The following is a 13,776-nucleotide window of genomic DNA, read 5'->3' as shown; positions in this document are numbered from 1 at the left end:
CTCCCCCTGCAGAAGATGGGAACTAACACAGACCCACAACTGGACAATATGCAGAGATGCAGAGACCTCTCAAAAGTCAGTCCTAAATGGGAAATCTCCATCAAATCTGTTCATTCAGGTCTCAGGGGACTATGCATTAGAGAAGATGTAGAGATTCTAGAGGGCAAAGAGGATGGATAGCATCACGGACACGAGGCCTTCTAGACACAACAAGACTGATGCACACGTGAACTCAGAGACTGTGGCAGCATGTGCAGAGCCTACACAGGTCCAAAGTAGATGAGGTCCCGGCACTGAGAGGGGAAGTGGACATGCGCTCCCATCTCCCAACCCAGAAGCTGTCTCCAATTAACAACCATTCTCAGAGGAAAAGTCAGTTTCTCCAAGGAAGTCTCACTGGTTATACAAACCAGACTTCAGGGAGGCGCCGTGGCCAGCAGCAGATGGTCAAACAAAATGAACTCAAGAGTATTTCTGCAAAATATTTCGTCTCATATTTCTCTGTCTGGGCATTTTTCTGACCTCATTGGGTTTTGAGTTTTTCTTTTTTTTTTCTTTTTTTTTTCTTTTTTGCTTGTATATTATGATTTCCAATTATGAGGTTTTATAGGTTTTGTTTGTGTGTATATCTGAATGTGTATATCTGAGTATGCATATCTGTCTATATCTGAGTGTATCTATCTGAGTATGTAATATGAGTGTATCTGAGTGTGTATATACAAGTATGCATATCTGAGTGTGTATACCTATCTAAGTATGTATATCTGAGTGTGTCTATATATCTGAGTGTGTCTACCAGAGTGTGTCTATCTGAGTATGTCTATCTGAGCATGTATATTTACCTGAGTGTGTATATCCGAGTGTGTATGTGTTTCTCACGGTCTTAGCTTCTTTTCTTTTTCTTTTTTTGACAATTTGTTCATTTTGTTTTATTCTGGTATTTGGTTGGGTTTTTTGCATTGTTGTTTTGTTTTGTTGTTTGTCTATTTTCTTGAGAGAGAAAGAGAGAGAGAGAGAGAAGTTCAGATCCCCATGGAAAATTGTGTATATGTGTGTGTGCCTGTACGTGTGTGTGTGTGTGTGCATGCACACGTGTATGCATTTGTATGTGTACTCATGTGTGTGTGTAAGATGTGAGTGTAAGTGTTGTGTGTGTGCCTGTGTTTGTACATGCGTGCATGTGTATGCATGTGTGTGTATGTGTGTGCCATGCATGCATGCATGAGTGCCTGTATGTTCACAAACCTGTGTGTATGTGTGTGATGCGAGTGTGTGTGAGTGTTGTACATGTGAATGTATTGTATGTGTGTGTGCACATGTGCATGTGTATGTATTGCTGTGCTTGCATGCGTGTGTAGCTGTGTATGTGTGTGTGTGTGTGTGTGTATGAGAGAGAGAGAGAGAGAGAGAGATGAGAGTGTGTGTATGTGTGCAAGTGAATGTGTAGTATGTGTGTATGTGTGTGTGTGTGTATGTGTGTGTGTGTTATCCCAGGGCTCAGCAGACAAAGGTAGAATCCCTGAGCACACTAGCTGGCTAGTCAAATCATCAAGCTTACGATTCAAGTGAGAGATCTCCACCTCAATATATGAGGTGCAGCATCACCAAGGAGGACACCTGACAATAATCTGTGGCACCTGTACCTAAACACATTGTCCATACTCATTCAAACATGAATACACACGGTCATACACATTCCATGCACACACACACGCATACACACACTAAAATGTGTGCCAAAATGAACATTTAAATCAAAGTTGAACATTTATAATGTCTTCCATTTTTAAGCTACTCTCAATGATCCCTCATCAAATTGAGTCAGAAAATGACATATGCATAATGTATTCATCAGTGTCACAAGACTGTAATAACAAGTTGAAGGGACAGGTTTTGGAAGGAGATGAGATGGAACCTTGCTGTGTGTGTGGTCTTAGGTGACTTTTCTTTACTGGAGTTGCTGTGTCACAGGACTTAAATGAGACTTGTGTGTCAAGCCCTTAGCTCAGTGTTAGCCCCAGAGTAAGTGTTCAGCAAAGCTAAGACGCTGGTGTTCAACTAATCACTGAACACTTGTTAGAGCGGCAGGTTATGATTGTGGTAAGAGCTGCTCCAATTACTATCATCAAGGAAACTTCCAGAAAATAAGTTTGGCTTTTTTTCTTTAGCCGCATGTGCTTTCTTTCCTTTGCATCTACTGCTCCTTAAATACAGCTTTAATACCAACTATTAAAACAGTAACCTGGCCTAATATGTAAACATGAACTCTTAAAGTCTAGCAGAGAAGGTGAGGCAGGACATATTACTGTGGTATTTTGTTTGTTTGTTTATTTGTTTAGAAACAGTCTCACTGTGTGGCCTTGATTGTTGGAATTTACTCTTTAGTCCAGGCTGGCCTTGAACTCAGAGATTGGACTGTTCTGTCTCCAGAGTGCTGGGATTAAAGGCATGCTCTACCATGCTAGCATGTTATCGGTTTTTAAAGTTTAATGTTTTTTTAGCATCTGTCAGATTTCTCACATGGTGCCAAAAGCCTGCCATCCTAGTGCTGATGAGGACGAATCAAGAGGCTTGTGAATGGGGCCAACCTTGAAGAAGAAGAGTGGGGGGAGGAGGAGGGAGAGAAGAAGGGGGAAGAGGAGGAGGGAGAGGAGGAGAAGGGAAAGGAGGAGGAAGAAGCAGAGGAGGAAGAGGAAGGAGAGAAGGAAGGAGAGGAGGAGGAGGAAGGGGAGAAGGAGGAAGGGAAGGAGGAAGGTGAGAAAGAGGAGGAAGGGGAGGAAGAGAAGAAGCAAGACAATGAAGAAAACCACATAACTTCATCAATGGCCTTTGTAGGAACATAGATACATTGGTGTGTTTTTGAAAGGCATTCATTAAAGTTCTCTGTGTTGATTTTCATAGATGAATAACAAAGAAACAAGTTCAAATGAATTCTTGTCCCTACTATATATTACAAATGTGAAAAAAAGAAAGAAAAAATAAATCTTGTGTCTCCCCACAGAGTCCACAGCAAGTATGAAGATGTATCTTTCTACATAAAAGATAATCCGTGCCACAACCCACAAGGACTAAAATGGCTTAGGTAAGTCCTACTAGCTTGACAGCTTAAAAGTTCACCCCTGTTTCTTTATCTTTGGTTTGCAGTTTCTCCTTCCTGCCCTCTGAGTTGTTTGTGTGCGGTCATCGCCCAGTCATTGGAGGGATTGCAAAGAATGCACAGGCTTCCTCCGTTTTTTTATTCAGAGTAACATGACACTCCCAGCTGTTCCTCTAAAAGAGGCTTAGCATACATTCCCCACGCTAGAAATTACCTGGTACGTGACAGCTGTTAGACAGACAGTTCATCTGCAATAGTCCTTTACTGTGATAGAACATAGGGTGTACCCAAAGGATGTGCCACAACCCACCGCCCTTTTAAGTTATGTTTTAATCAGTGTACAAAGTAACAGGTTTTCTCACCACACAAAGTAACAGGTTTCCTCCCGGCATTCTCAGAGATACTTAGTTTCGTTGATTCTCCAGCTCTACTTGACCATGGCCCTCTCCACTTTTCCATCAACATTCACACCACATGTATCCCACTCCCCAGTAAAGCCACCTTATTTTCTTCTTTCCCCATCTCATGGGCCCTTTCTAGTTTCCTAACCTCTGTTCACACTTCCACACAAACAGACACACATTATCAACTAGAAGCTAGGATCTGTATAGGAGAGAAAACATGCCATTTGCCTTTCTGAGCATGGGTCACCACCTCCTTTACTGTGATCTTTTCTAGCTTAATTCATTGTCTGGAAAATTGTGTTAGTTCACTTTTCCTTACAACTGAACAAAATCCCGTTGTGGCTACGTTCCATGTTTTCAGTAACCACTCATCAGTTGGTGGACATCTAGGCTGGGTTCGTCTTTTTGCTTTTGTGATCAATACATTAATAAACACAGACGTGCATTCGTCTCTGTGGTAGGGCATGGAGTCCTTCTGTTGCATGCTCAGGAGTGACAGAGGTGTACCATAGGGTGACCTCCACCACAGGGTGGTCCTACTTTTTACTTTTGGAGAAGCCCCACATTGGTTTCCACAGTGGCTGAGCTAGTCACACTCCCAGGGGATTGTGGGACAGCGATAACTGCTCCTCTCCAGCACCTGTCATCATTTGCTTTCTCAGTGGAGATGGAATTGCAAAGTGGTTTTAATTTCCATTTCCATGATAGCTAGGGATCTTGAACTCCTTAAAATAGTTACTGGCCATTTGTGTTTCTTCTTCTGAGACCTGTCTGTTGAGTTCAGCAGCCCATTTGTTGACTGAGAGTTTGGGAGTTTAAGGTCTATGGTTCTTTATGCATTCTAGCGATGAATCCCTGTCTGGAGGATAGCTAGCAAAGGTTTGCTCCCTTTCTCCAGGTTGTGTGTTCACTCTGCTATCTGTCCCATCTTGTGTGCTTGTGAAGCTTTGAAATTGCATGTAATGCACTAGTCAAACCTTGTGGCCATTTTCTGTGCTGCTGCGGGTCTTGTATAAACTCTACCCTAATGTGCTTCCTCTACATTTTCCGGTAACGATTCGGCTTTCTTAGTTGGTATTAAGGTTTTTAATCCTGTCTGAATACATTTTTGTGCAAAAGTGAGAGATATGGATCTAATTTTGCTCTTTGGCATGTGGAAAAACTATGAACAATAAATAATCATTTTAGCCTGGTGGGGGGGGGCGGGGTTCATGCCTATAATTCTAGCAATTGGCAGAGGTTCAAAACTAGCCTGGGCTACACAGGGCACTCCAGGCTACCCAAAGCTGGATAGGAAAACGCTGTCTTAAAGAGTAATCATTATTAACATTATCATAGGTTACTCTTTAGTAACTTATACATCTTAATAGGTATTCACTAAGCTCTTGCATTTATCTTCTTCAGCATTACTTACTTATTTGTTTTACTTTGTGTGTGTGTGTGTGTGTGTGTGTGTGTGTGTGTGTGTGTGTGCATGGGTGCACATGTACATATTCATGTCCCATTGCATACAGAGGTCAGATGACAGCCTGAAGGGAGACATTTCTGTCCTTTCATCATGGGGCTCCTGGGGACTGAATCAGGTCATCAGGGTTAGCATGGAGCACCTTTACTCTTTGAGCTATCTTTCTGCTCTCCTTTTCGATTTTTTTTTTAATTTTTTGTCTTTATGTTTGTTTTGTTTTTGTTTGTTTGGTTGGTTTGGTTTGGATTAGGTTTTGGTTTTTACTTTTTTGTTTTTTTGGGGGGTAGAGGTGCACGGTTGGAACAATCAAGGAAAGGTTCTTTCCCACACTATTTAAGGATGTGATTGACTTGGTATTTTCATATAAAGAGATTTAAAAACGAGTTCAATTTCTTAAATGGACAGAATTTAATCACCAACCTTCCTTCTAAGAAATATTCCTCTCTTGCTTCCGTACCTAACATCTGCCTTTTATTCCCAGCTGGAACCGATAGCTGGAGACCATGTGGCTATGACATAAGAATGTGGCAATTACTCCAAAAGTAATTTGCTTGGCTGGAGGAGAGTAGAGAAAAATTTTGATTATAAGTGAATTGAAATGTTTACTTGGGTTAAAACACATTTGCAGACACCCAGGTACCATCTCAGGAAAGGTCCACCAGGTGTCTAGACACTTCTACGAAATAAAGAGATGAGATTTAATAACTACAGTCTCTCACAAAGCATTTAATCTAGCAACTATATGATTTTTTTTTCCTCTTAAAGCTTCAGGAAAAATTCACCTCCAAAAAAAAAATAGATAAATAAAGGAACTTGATAAATTAGGAAATTGTTCCTAATATCCTCATGAAATTTTTGCTTCTGTGACCCATAGACAGATGCTAAAATCAGTGCATGATAGTTTGGGAAGAAAAGATATTTGCGTAAAGTATTTCTAGGAGGACAAAGACTCACTGTAAAGGAGAAAGTAGTAACTGTGTGGTACAGGAGCCTAGCAGCACTACCTTAGCCAGGTGACCAACATCAACCTCATTAGGACATCCTAGTGTCATGGACCCAGGTGACCAACACCAACATCATTAGGACATGCTAGTATCATGGACCTGACAGGATGGTCTATTGTCACTTCCACAGAACTTTCTCATGCTCTCACTGAATTCAAAAGAACACACTGGGCTAACTCACTATAAGCGACTTCCTGTAAAATCACCAACAAGCTTGCAATAACTGCCAGGGTCATAAAAGACAGATTACCACAGCTGAGGGGAACCCTTGGGGGATGTAGTTAAGATCACTGTGGGATCTTGGATTCAACTATATGAGCAGAAAATTAATTCTAGCAAGGAAACTAGTGAAAGAAGAATATAATCAGTAGTTTAGTTAACTGTAGTAGGCCTTGGCCGTCTTCTTTAGTTTTGGCCACTACAACGGTGGTTTTGTAACATGTGAACATTTAAGGAATCTGGGTGAAGGTGAATACTGGACTGGGCTGCAGAGGAGAGCCCATGGGAAATCCTGGTTCAAGCAGGATGTAACTGTACATCATGCAAATTAGAAGTTGAGGGGGGAAAAGGTATTTCTAGATCACTCTAAACTTCCTGAGTATTTGTATTTACGTTGGGGATTAAGGATCATGGGGAGAACAGAGTAGGTTAAAAGTGAACAGAGCAACCGGCCAACTGTTTAGCCTAATGAGAGGATCAAAGGAAATACACCAGATGTTTGGCAACAGCTCTACATATGGAGGGCCCACCACTCAGCAGGGAGTCTATGAAGGAAACCAGAGACCAGCTCTGCTTTCAACCACAACATAAAAAACGGCCTATAAATACCTACCCTCATCTAAGAATTCCATTTCCATTCCCGCTTCTGAGCCTTCTAGAACGAGCAGCCCACCATCCCCTAGAGTTTGCTGTCCTTTGTGTAAGCACAAACTCATATGAGGCTTACATTAGTGTTATCTAACAAGTATTGACCTTATTGAAACATCTGTCTTTTAAACTATTTTCAACCCAGAAAAGTACCCCCAAAAATAGATCATTAAGAATTGCTAAGCTTAGTTTTGCCCAAAATATTTATTTCTGAATCGTCATCAAATCTGTTTTATCAAAGTGTTCTCATTATAAAAGAAAGATGGTTGTGATAGTGAGATCCAACCTCTCCCTCACAAAAGCGTGGCCTAGGCTGCAGAGGAGAGGCCATGGGGACCCTGGCTCAGGCTCCACTGGCTTATATGGAAGAGATGTTTGTCTCCTACTCTGGTTTTATTTTCTCTCAGGATATTGAATGTATGACTAGAAATAATCACCACAGACACACACACACAAATATCCACATCATTACTTCATATAACCAAGGAAATTCTTGAAAACTCAGGCAACAAGCATCACAGTTGGCTAAATCGCTTTTTTACGTGAACACATTTTGGAGGTTTGTCAACATTCTCAGGATTCTCAGTATCAGCCTGGGCCTTTCTAAAAAGCATGGTTCTGAAATTAAGCTCAACAGTTAATTTTCACAGATCAGACATGTGCAGAATCTCATCTACTCGACTCGATGAAGCAGACGGAGATTCTGTGAGACTGGTGCTTGCCTCCTGAGAAGTTACAGCAAAGAAAGAGTCTTTTAAATGATTCCTGAGGAAATCATAAAAGATAAAAGTTACATGAGAAAATGATCGTAAGAATCAAGTCTACCCAGGCTATGCCCAGTAAAGAGTCAAGATGCCTAATGGAAGCGATCGTAGAAGACAACAGAGAATTCTCAAGGAAACACAGGACTCAGAGGGAAATCCAGTGCTATTTCAAATGCCCCAAACACCCCAGACAAATGCCAAGAAACAGGAACTTGTCTTATTCACCAGCAGATTGTTTGCTCTCTGTGTACTAACCTTCTTAGAACGAAACAAACAAGGATGGTCTGTATATTAAATACCACAAACTGCTTATCTACATCAAATACTGATTTTTTTTGTTACTGAAAACTGAAGAAGATGTATTGCCAGCCAACCTGAATGCAAGTTCTTTTAGGTACCCAGAAGTCCCACTAAAGCACATGTACTCCTGAGATTGGAGGTAGTTTCATTTATGATATGCCATATGTAGCTGTAATCCATCCATCCATCCATCCATCCATCCATCCAACCAACAGGGTAGGAACAAGTGATTCCCTGAACTCTTCAGAAGTCTGATGTGGGAGCTGTAAAACTCCGATATTTAAATTGGATCCGTTTTGTTGCCATGGTAATTAATGCTTTGGGCAAGGTTGTTTGGACCTTGATTAGTTTTCCAGCTTCTCTCTCATAGAGAACCAAGTACCAAGAACGTCAACTTCACACACACCAGGGACATATACATCATCAGTATTTGCGCCATCTCTTTTAAGTTGGTCGGTGTTCTGAGCAGCTCAAGTCACCTGCTTGAAATGGGGCGGTCGTTCATGCAGGTGACAGTCAAGGTCTGACAATCTTTCCCCAAGCCTAGCCTGGCTGGCATATTTTGCTGCTTATTTACTTTAACAAAAATTAAAAAAACAAATGGCAGGCTCCCAAAGAGATTTAAGTGGATGGCTGACTTCACTGCAGAGAAACGGCAGAAAGAGTGTGGCAGACGGGGGTTCCCAAGGCCAGCACAGTGAGCTAGTGTTGGCAGGCAGCAGTACGAACCCCAGCTGCTATGCCCCCATTCTTAACTGGAAGCTGGAGATCCGGTTATACCTGAACATTCGTATATTAGAAACTGTGCCACTTCCACTTCATTCCTTCCTAAGATCCTATTGTTTCATCCTTTTGCTGACAGTTCTGTTGGTCTGCCCACATCTTCGTGGCAGGAAGAACATCCCGTTTATCTTTGCATTTCCAGTGCTTGACAGGTTACTAACACACAGTCTGTGCAGACAGGCTGAGTTTGGCTCTTTAAAAATCTTGCCATTTTATCTTGGCCGTCTTATAAATCTTAGTAGGAATCCATTAATTTCCTCAAGAAATATTTATTTGGCTATTACATTATGCCAGATACTTCTTTGGCATTTGGAAATAATAGTGGGAGATATAGTTTGGTGGGAAAAAAATAAGACCCCCCAAACCCAAAGCAACTAGGTGTACTAGAGGCCTGAGGAGGAAGAAGGAACATTTAGCTTTGATTTCCATCTGTGCTAGCAAGCATTAATGAATGACAATCTTTGGGAAGTAAGAGCCACTTTCCCAGAGCCAGACTGCTCACTCCTCCACAAGTAGGCTCCAAATACACATGCAAGTTTAAGAAAAGTGAGTTCATGAAAGTGGGGGGTGCTTTCTTCCAAAGCAGAACAATACCGCCTTGCTTCTTGGCTTGAAGGAAAGAATTGATCAGTAGCTAGTAAGTCAAAGGTTAATAACTGGGTCTGATAATTTCTGTTATCAGACAAATGATGGATGATGTAGTATCCTCCGGCTCCTAGTAAACACAGGAACCTCTATTTTCAGTGCTTTTACTGAGGGCCAAGGAGTTAAGCTCTCCTCCCATAATTCTGCTGTGTGAGGGCTGGAAGGAGGGCTGCACACACTCCCATCCCCTGCCTCAGAGAAGGGAGAAACAGAGGGTCCCGTGGAATGCAAGGCCACTGGCAACATTACAAATTTAGACCCAATTGGTTTACGGTAAAGGTCTGACTATGATATCAGTCCGCTCTCCCACTCTCACAAATTACCATTCTACAAGACCACGTGCTGAGCTAATAAAAAAAAAATCACCCTCCAATTTGCTTTCAGCTATCTGGCTGATGCCCACAGACAGCTGCTAGGGCTTAAGCTGCACCCAAGCTACTTAAGAATGTAGAAAACTGGCCCTGCCTTGCATCCAATCCCAACTATTTAGTTACTCGTGTAAGTCATAATGGTCCAAGATGGTACTTTCTTCTAAAAGAATTACATGCTCAATACAAAGGAGAGTTTGTATCTTCAAGCGGTGTTTAAATGATGTGCATGACTCCGGCTGCCAGAGGAAACTGGTCCATTTCTCACTGTCTGCTTTAAAAATGAGATTTGACTCAACCTGCTCTCTCTGGAAGAAACAATAATTTCTTTGTTAGCTAAGACCAGTGTAGCTCCTAAGCCAGTGTGATTGGTTCATCTCATGGATACCTTCCAAAGCATATTCTGTGACATAGTCACAAATCAATTAAATTGGGAAACAGCAGTAATTACAGTCACATAAAGTTAAGAGTGCGAGGAAAAACAAGTAATTGAAAATAACAGTGATGTAAGATGCCATTAGGAGATGATATCGAAACACGAATTAGTGTAGGCTTCAAAATAAATAAGTAAAACCATCCATGGATATAGTCAGGGTTAGGGTTAGGGTTAGGGGATAGCAAAGAAACTTCCCCTAAACATGCCAGAGAGCAAACTATCTCACATTTGCAATATTTTTGTCCATCCGTCTTTGGCGGAACAGATGGACACGCCAGAGCAATGGTTTACTAAATGCACATGGTCACCCAAGGAAATAAACAGGAATTGCGTTGGCTACATACAATCGGCACCAGCAGTCATCAAATAATGACATCACTGTATTTACACAATTGAGGGTATTTACAGTAGGAGTGAAATTGTTATGTCAGTGGAGGTTTCCTTTAGAGAGAAACTTTAGCTCCGAATAGCTCATCTGAGTATCTGCGAGAACTTTTTTCTTTTCATCCGGCTTGTGTTTGGTTTTTGGCAATATTTTAAAATTTCTCCAGTACGTGGTGAGAGCCTTCCACAGATACGGTGTGTTTGTCTAACTCTTCATAAAGTTGCGTCAAGACTACAAGTACTCCGCTAGCTTCAGCCAGCCACACACAGACCTTCGCCCAGGCCATTTCTCATCTCCAATCAGGACCATACAAAGAGCAGTCTCAGTTATCAACTCCACAAAAAAACTTGCCTAAGCGCTGCCCCCTCCCCGCCCCGCCCGACGCGCGCGCGGCCAGCAGCGCCGCTCCGTACCTGCTGAGCGGATGGCTGGCCCGGGACGCGCAGCGTGGCTCCGCGCCCTGCGGTTGCGAGCGCGCGTGCGAGTGGTAGGCGGTCAGCACCACGCCGCCCGAGTCCTCCACCTCCATCCTTAGCGGTGCATGTCCCGGCGCCGACCCAGAACAAAGACCCGGACCAACGTGGAGCAGCTCCGGGAGCGGGTCAGCGGCCCCGAGCGTCCGGCGCCCCAAGGCTCCGCGGCTAGGACGGCCCCGCCCGCCCGAGGACCACGCCCACAGAGTACAGCGGCAGATTAGCATACACTGCGGGCCACGCCCACAAAACAATGCGCACAGATTAGCATAACTAAGAGCCACGCCCACAGAGTAGAACAGATTAGCATACACCGAGGCCACGCCCACAAAGTACAGGGGCAGATTAGCATACATTAGGGGCCACGCCCACGGATCCCTGCTTCTAGGAAACTGGAAACCTGCCTGAAGCTTGTGGCTCCAGCCAGCTGCTCTAGTAAAGTTTGTGTTTTTCTTCCTTTGTTTCTCTTTTCCTCTTCTCAACCTCCTCCTCGCCCCCTTCAAACTGGAGGCTTATCCCATGGCTAGGAACATTTCCTGCCTGGCAGTCAGAAGTGAGACAGAAACCATGCCTTAGGCAAGGGGAGAAAGGCTAGGTCTGGAATGGGTGCTCTGGGGAAGAAAGGGAGAAAATGTGACACTCTCATTTAAATATCCTAATCAGAAATTGAAGAACCAGGTGGCACTGACTTTTGATTACATTACAGTGAGTCTGATTTCCCTTCTGCCCAAACCATACCTCTGCACGTGCAAGACAGCTTTCTTCCCATACTCTCAAGACTGCAACAGCCAGACTCTTACCTCATTCCTAACATCCCTTTCCTCCACCCAGTCCTGATCCCTGACAGATACTGTTTCCAGACTGTCTGAAAACTACTCCTGATTGCCACGGGCTCAACAAATGGTATTTTCAGGAGGCTTTATAAGGGAGAGGGTTATAAACACACACACACACAATTTATATAACATACCAGGAAGTGCAATACAGTCTTTCTCCTGATTGTGTTGTTTCTGCCTTGAACTGCTTTCAAAATTCTCTCCAGAGTCCCCTGTGAAACCTCTTAGTGATCATCAATCAAAGTCCCCTCCCCCACCTCTTACTCCTCCTGCCACTTTCTAGAAATTGCTCTTGCTTTGTTACAGGAGTAATTTCATTCTGCTCTGTGATGAAGGTAGACTCTCCAGATCATGCCTCATGTGCTTCTTTGCTCTGGCATCCACTTGAGTAATTGCTAATAGGTCATGGTCTTTTTTTCCCCCAAAGCCCAGGTGAAACCAGGAAACTTCTCAGAGGGAAACACCAAGGAGAAGAAAGCCCGAGGGGAAAACCCATTGCTAACTCAAGATCTGATTACTATTTTCCAGCAAGTTGGTTCTTTCTACTCAACTGCAAACTGCTGGAAGGGCTGGTATCTGGGGATTTTTGTTTGTTTGTGTGTTTTGTTTTTATATCCTTACACCCCCAGAGCCCCTCCTGTTTCACATAGCACACACTCCAGAAAGAAAGGTGTACTGTATAGTTGTATATCAACTTGACACAAGCTGAGGTCATCTGAGGGGAAGGAGCCTCAATTAAGAAAATGCCCCCATAAAAATCAGGCTGTAGGCAAGCCTGTGGGTGTTTTCTTAACTAGTGATTGCTGGGGGAGGGCCTAACCCATTGTGGGTGGTGCTGGCACTGAGACAGTGGTCCTGAGTTCTGATGGTGGTCCTGATGGTGGTTTGTTTGTTTGTTTGTTTTTCGAGACAGGGTTTCTCTGTGTAGCCCTGGCTGTCCTGGAACTCACTCTGTAGACCAGGCTGGCCTCAAACTCAGAAATCCGCCTGCCTCTGCCTCCCAAGTGCTGGGATTAAAGGCGTGCGCCACCACTGCCCAGCAGTCCTGAGTTCTTAAAAAAGCAGATTGAGGCCTGGCACCACTGCCAGAGAAGAGGCCAAGACAAGGGTTGAAGAAGACCTTCAGGCTAGAGATGACATCATAAGGCAGTGACAGTTGGCCAGTGGTGGAGTAAGTCCACCTTCAGAGGACCTTCAGGAAGATAAAGTTGTCTAAACAGTGGACCATGGACATTTGTTCTGAAACAGCACTTTCTGTTTATTGGAGTCAGGGTAAATGGAAACAAGTTTGAGTTTCCTGTTCTAAGCATTGGGCTTAGAATAAGGAGACATGGATGTCCACACCAGCCCAACACCAGCAAAACATGGGACCCGAGCAACATGCTACTTTGTAGACCTGTTTCTGCACATTTGAGAGAAAGGAGCTACCCTTGTACCAGGTTCTGTTCTGCTCTGTTCTAGATGTCAAATCATCAGCCCACAAATGCTTCAGCAGGTGTTCAAGCACCAAGTTACATCCAGACTGTGGATACCAGGCCAGGAAGTAGCAAGGCTCAAAGTCATACCAGGCTGTCTGTAGTCTAAATCCAGGCTCTTAAGTGTTAACATAAAAGGTTTCCTGAGATGTAAAATGCACACTTCCTTACTCGATGTAAACAAATAAGTAGGACTTATTTTATGTTTCTTTGTGTAACTTTTCATAAACCTATTTAGTATGCTAAAGGTTAAGTACCACCAGCATAAAAATATTAAGTGGTAATTACGTTTATTTTTCAGAGCATAGTATTCCTTTATAAGGGTGTGTATAATTTATTCTCATTATCTGCTCTTAGAATGTGTTAAGGGTTAACAGGTTTTTTGTACGTACTGTAGCTCTGCCAATAGGAGGGCATGAAGAAGCATCAAAGATCTGCAGAATATGGGGACCTCGGGTGCAGCAAGACTCTACT

General features: G+C 43.1%; 1 protein-coding gene across 2 annotated transcripts in view; it reads right to left on the bottom strand.

Annotated features, from left to right (window-relative positions):
• Arhgap28 (Rho GTPase activating protein 28) overlaps positions 1 to 11,047 on the bottom strand; it is a 153,768-nt gene extending 142,721 nt beyond the window's left edge. For both annotated transcript variants that reach the window (XM_028762210.1, XM_028762211.1), the window contains exon 1: positions 10,932 to 11,047. In XM_028762210.1, the coding sequence (XP_028618043.1) occupies positions 10,932 to 11,047 (116 nt within the window). The remainder of the gene's footprint in view (positions 1 to 10,931) is intronic.
• Positions 11,048 to 13,776: the final 2,729 nt, after the last annotated feature.

Source organism: Grammomys surdaster, unplaced genomic scaffold (genome assembly GCF_004785775.1).
Source record: "Grammomys surdaster isolate TR1022 unplaced genomic scaffold, NIH_TR_1.0 132, whole genome shotgun sequence".
NCBI lineage: Eukaryota > Metazoa > Chordata > Mammalia > Rodentia > Muridae > Grammomys > Grammomys surdaster.
The sequence above is the reverse complement of the archived record's forward strand: the minus strand, read 5'-3'. Positions and strand labels throughout refer to the sequence as shown.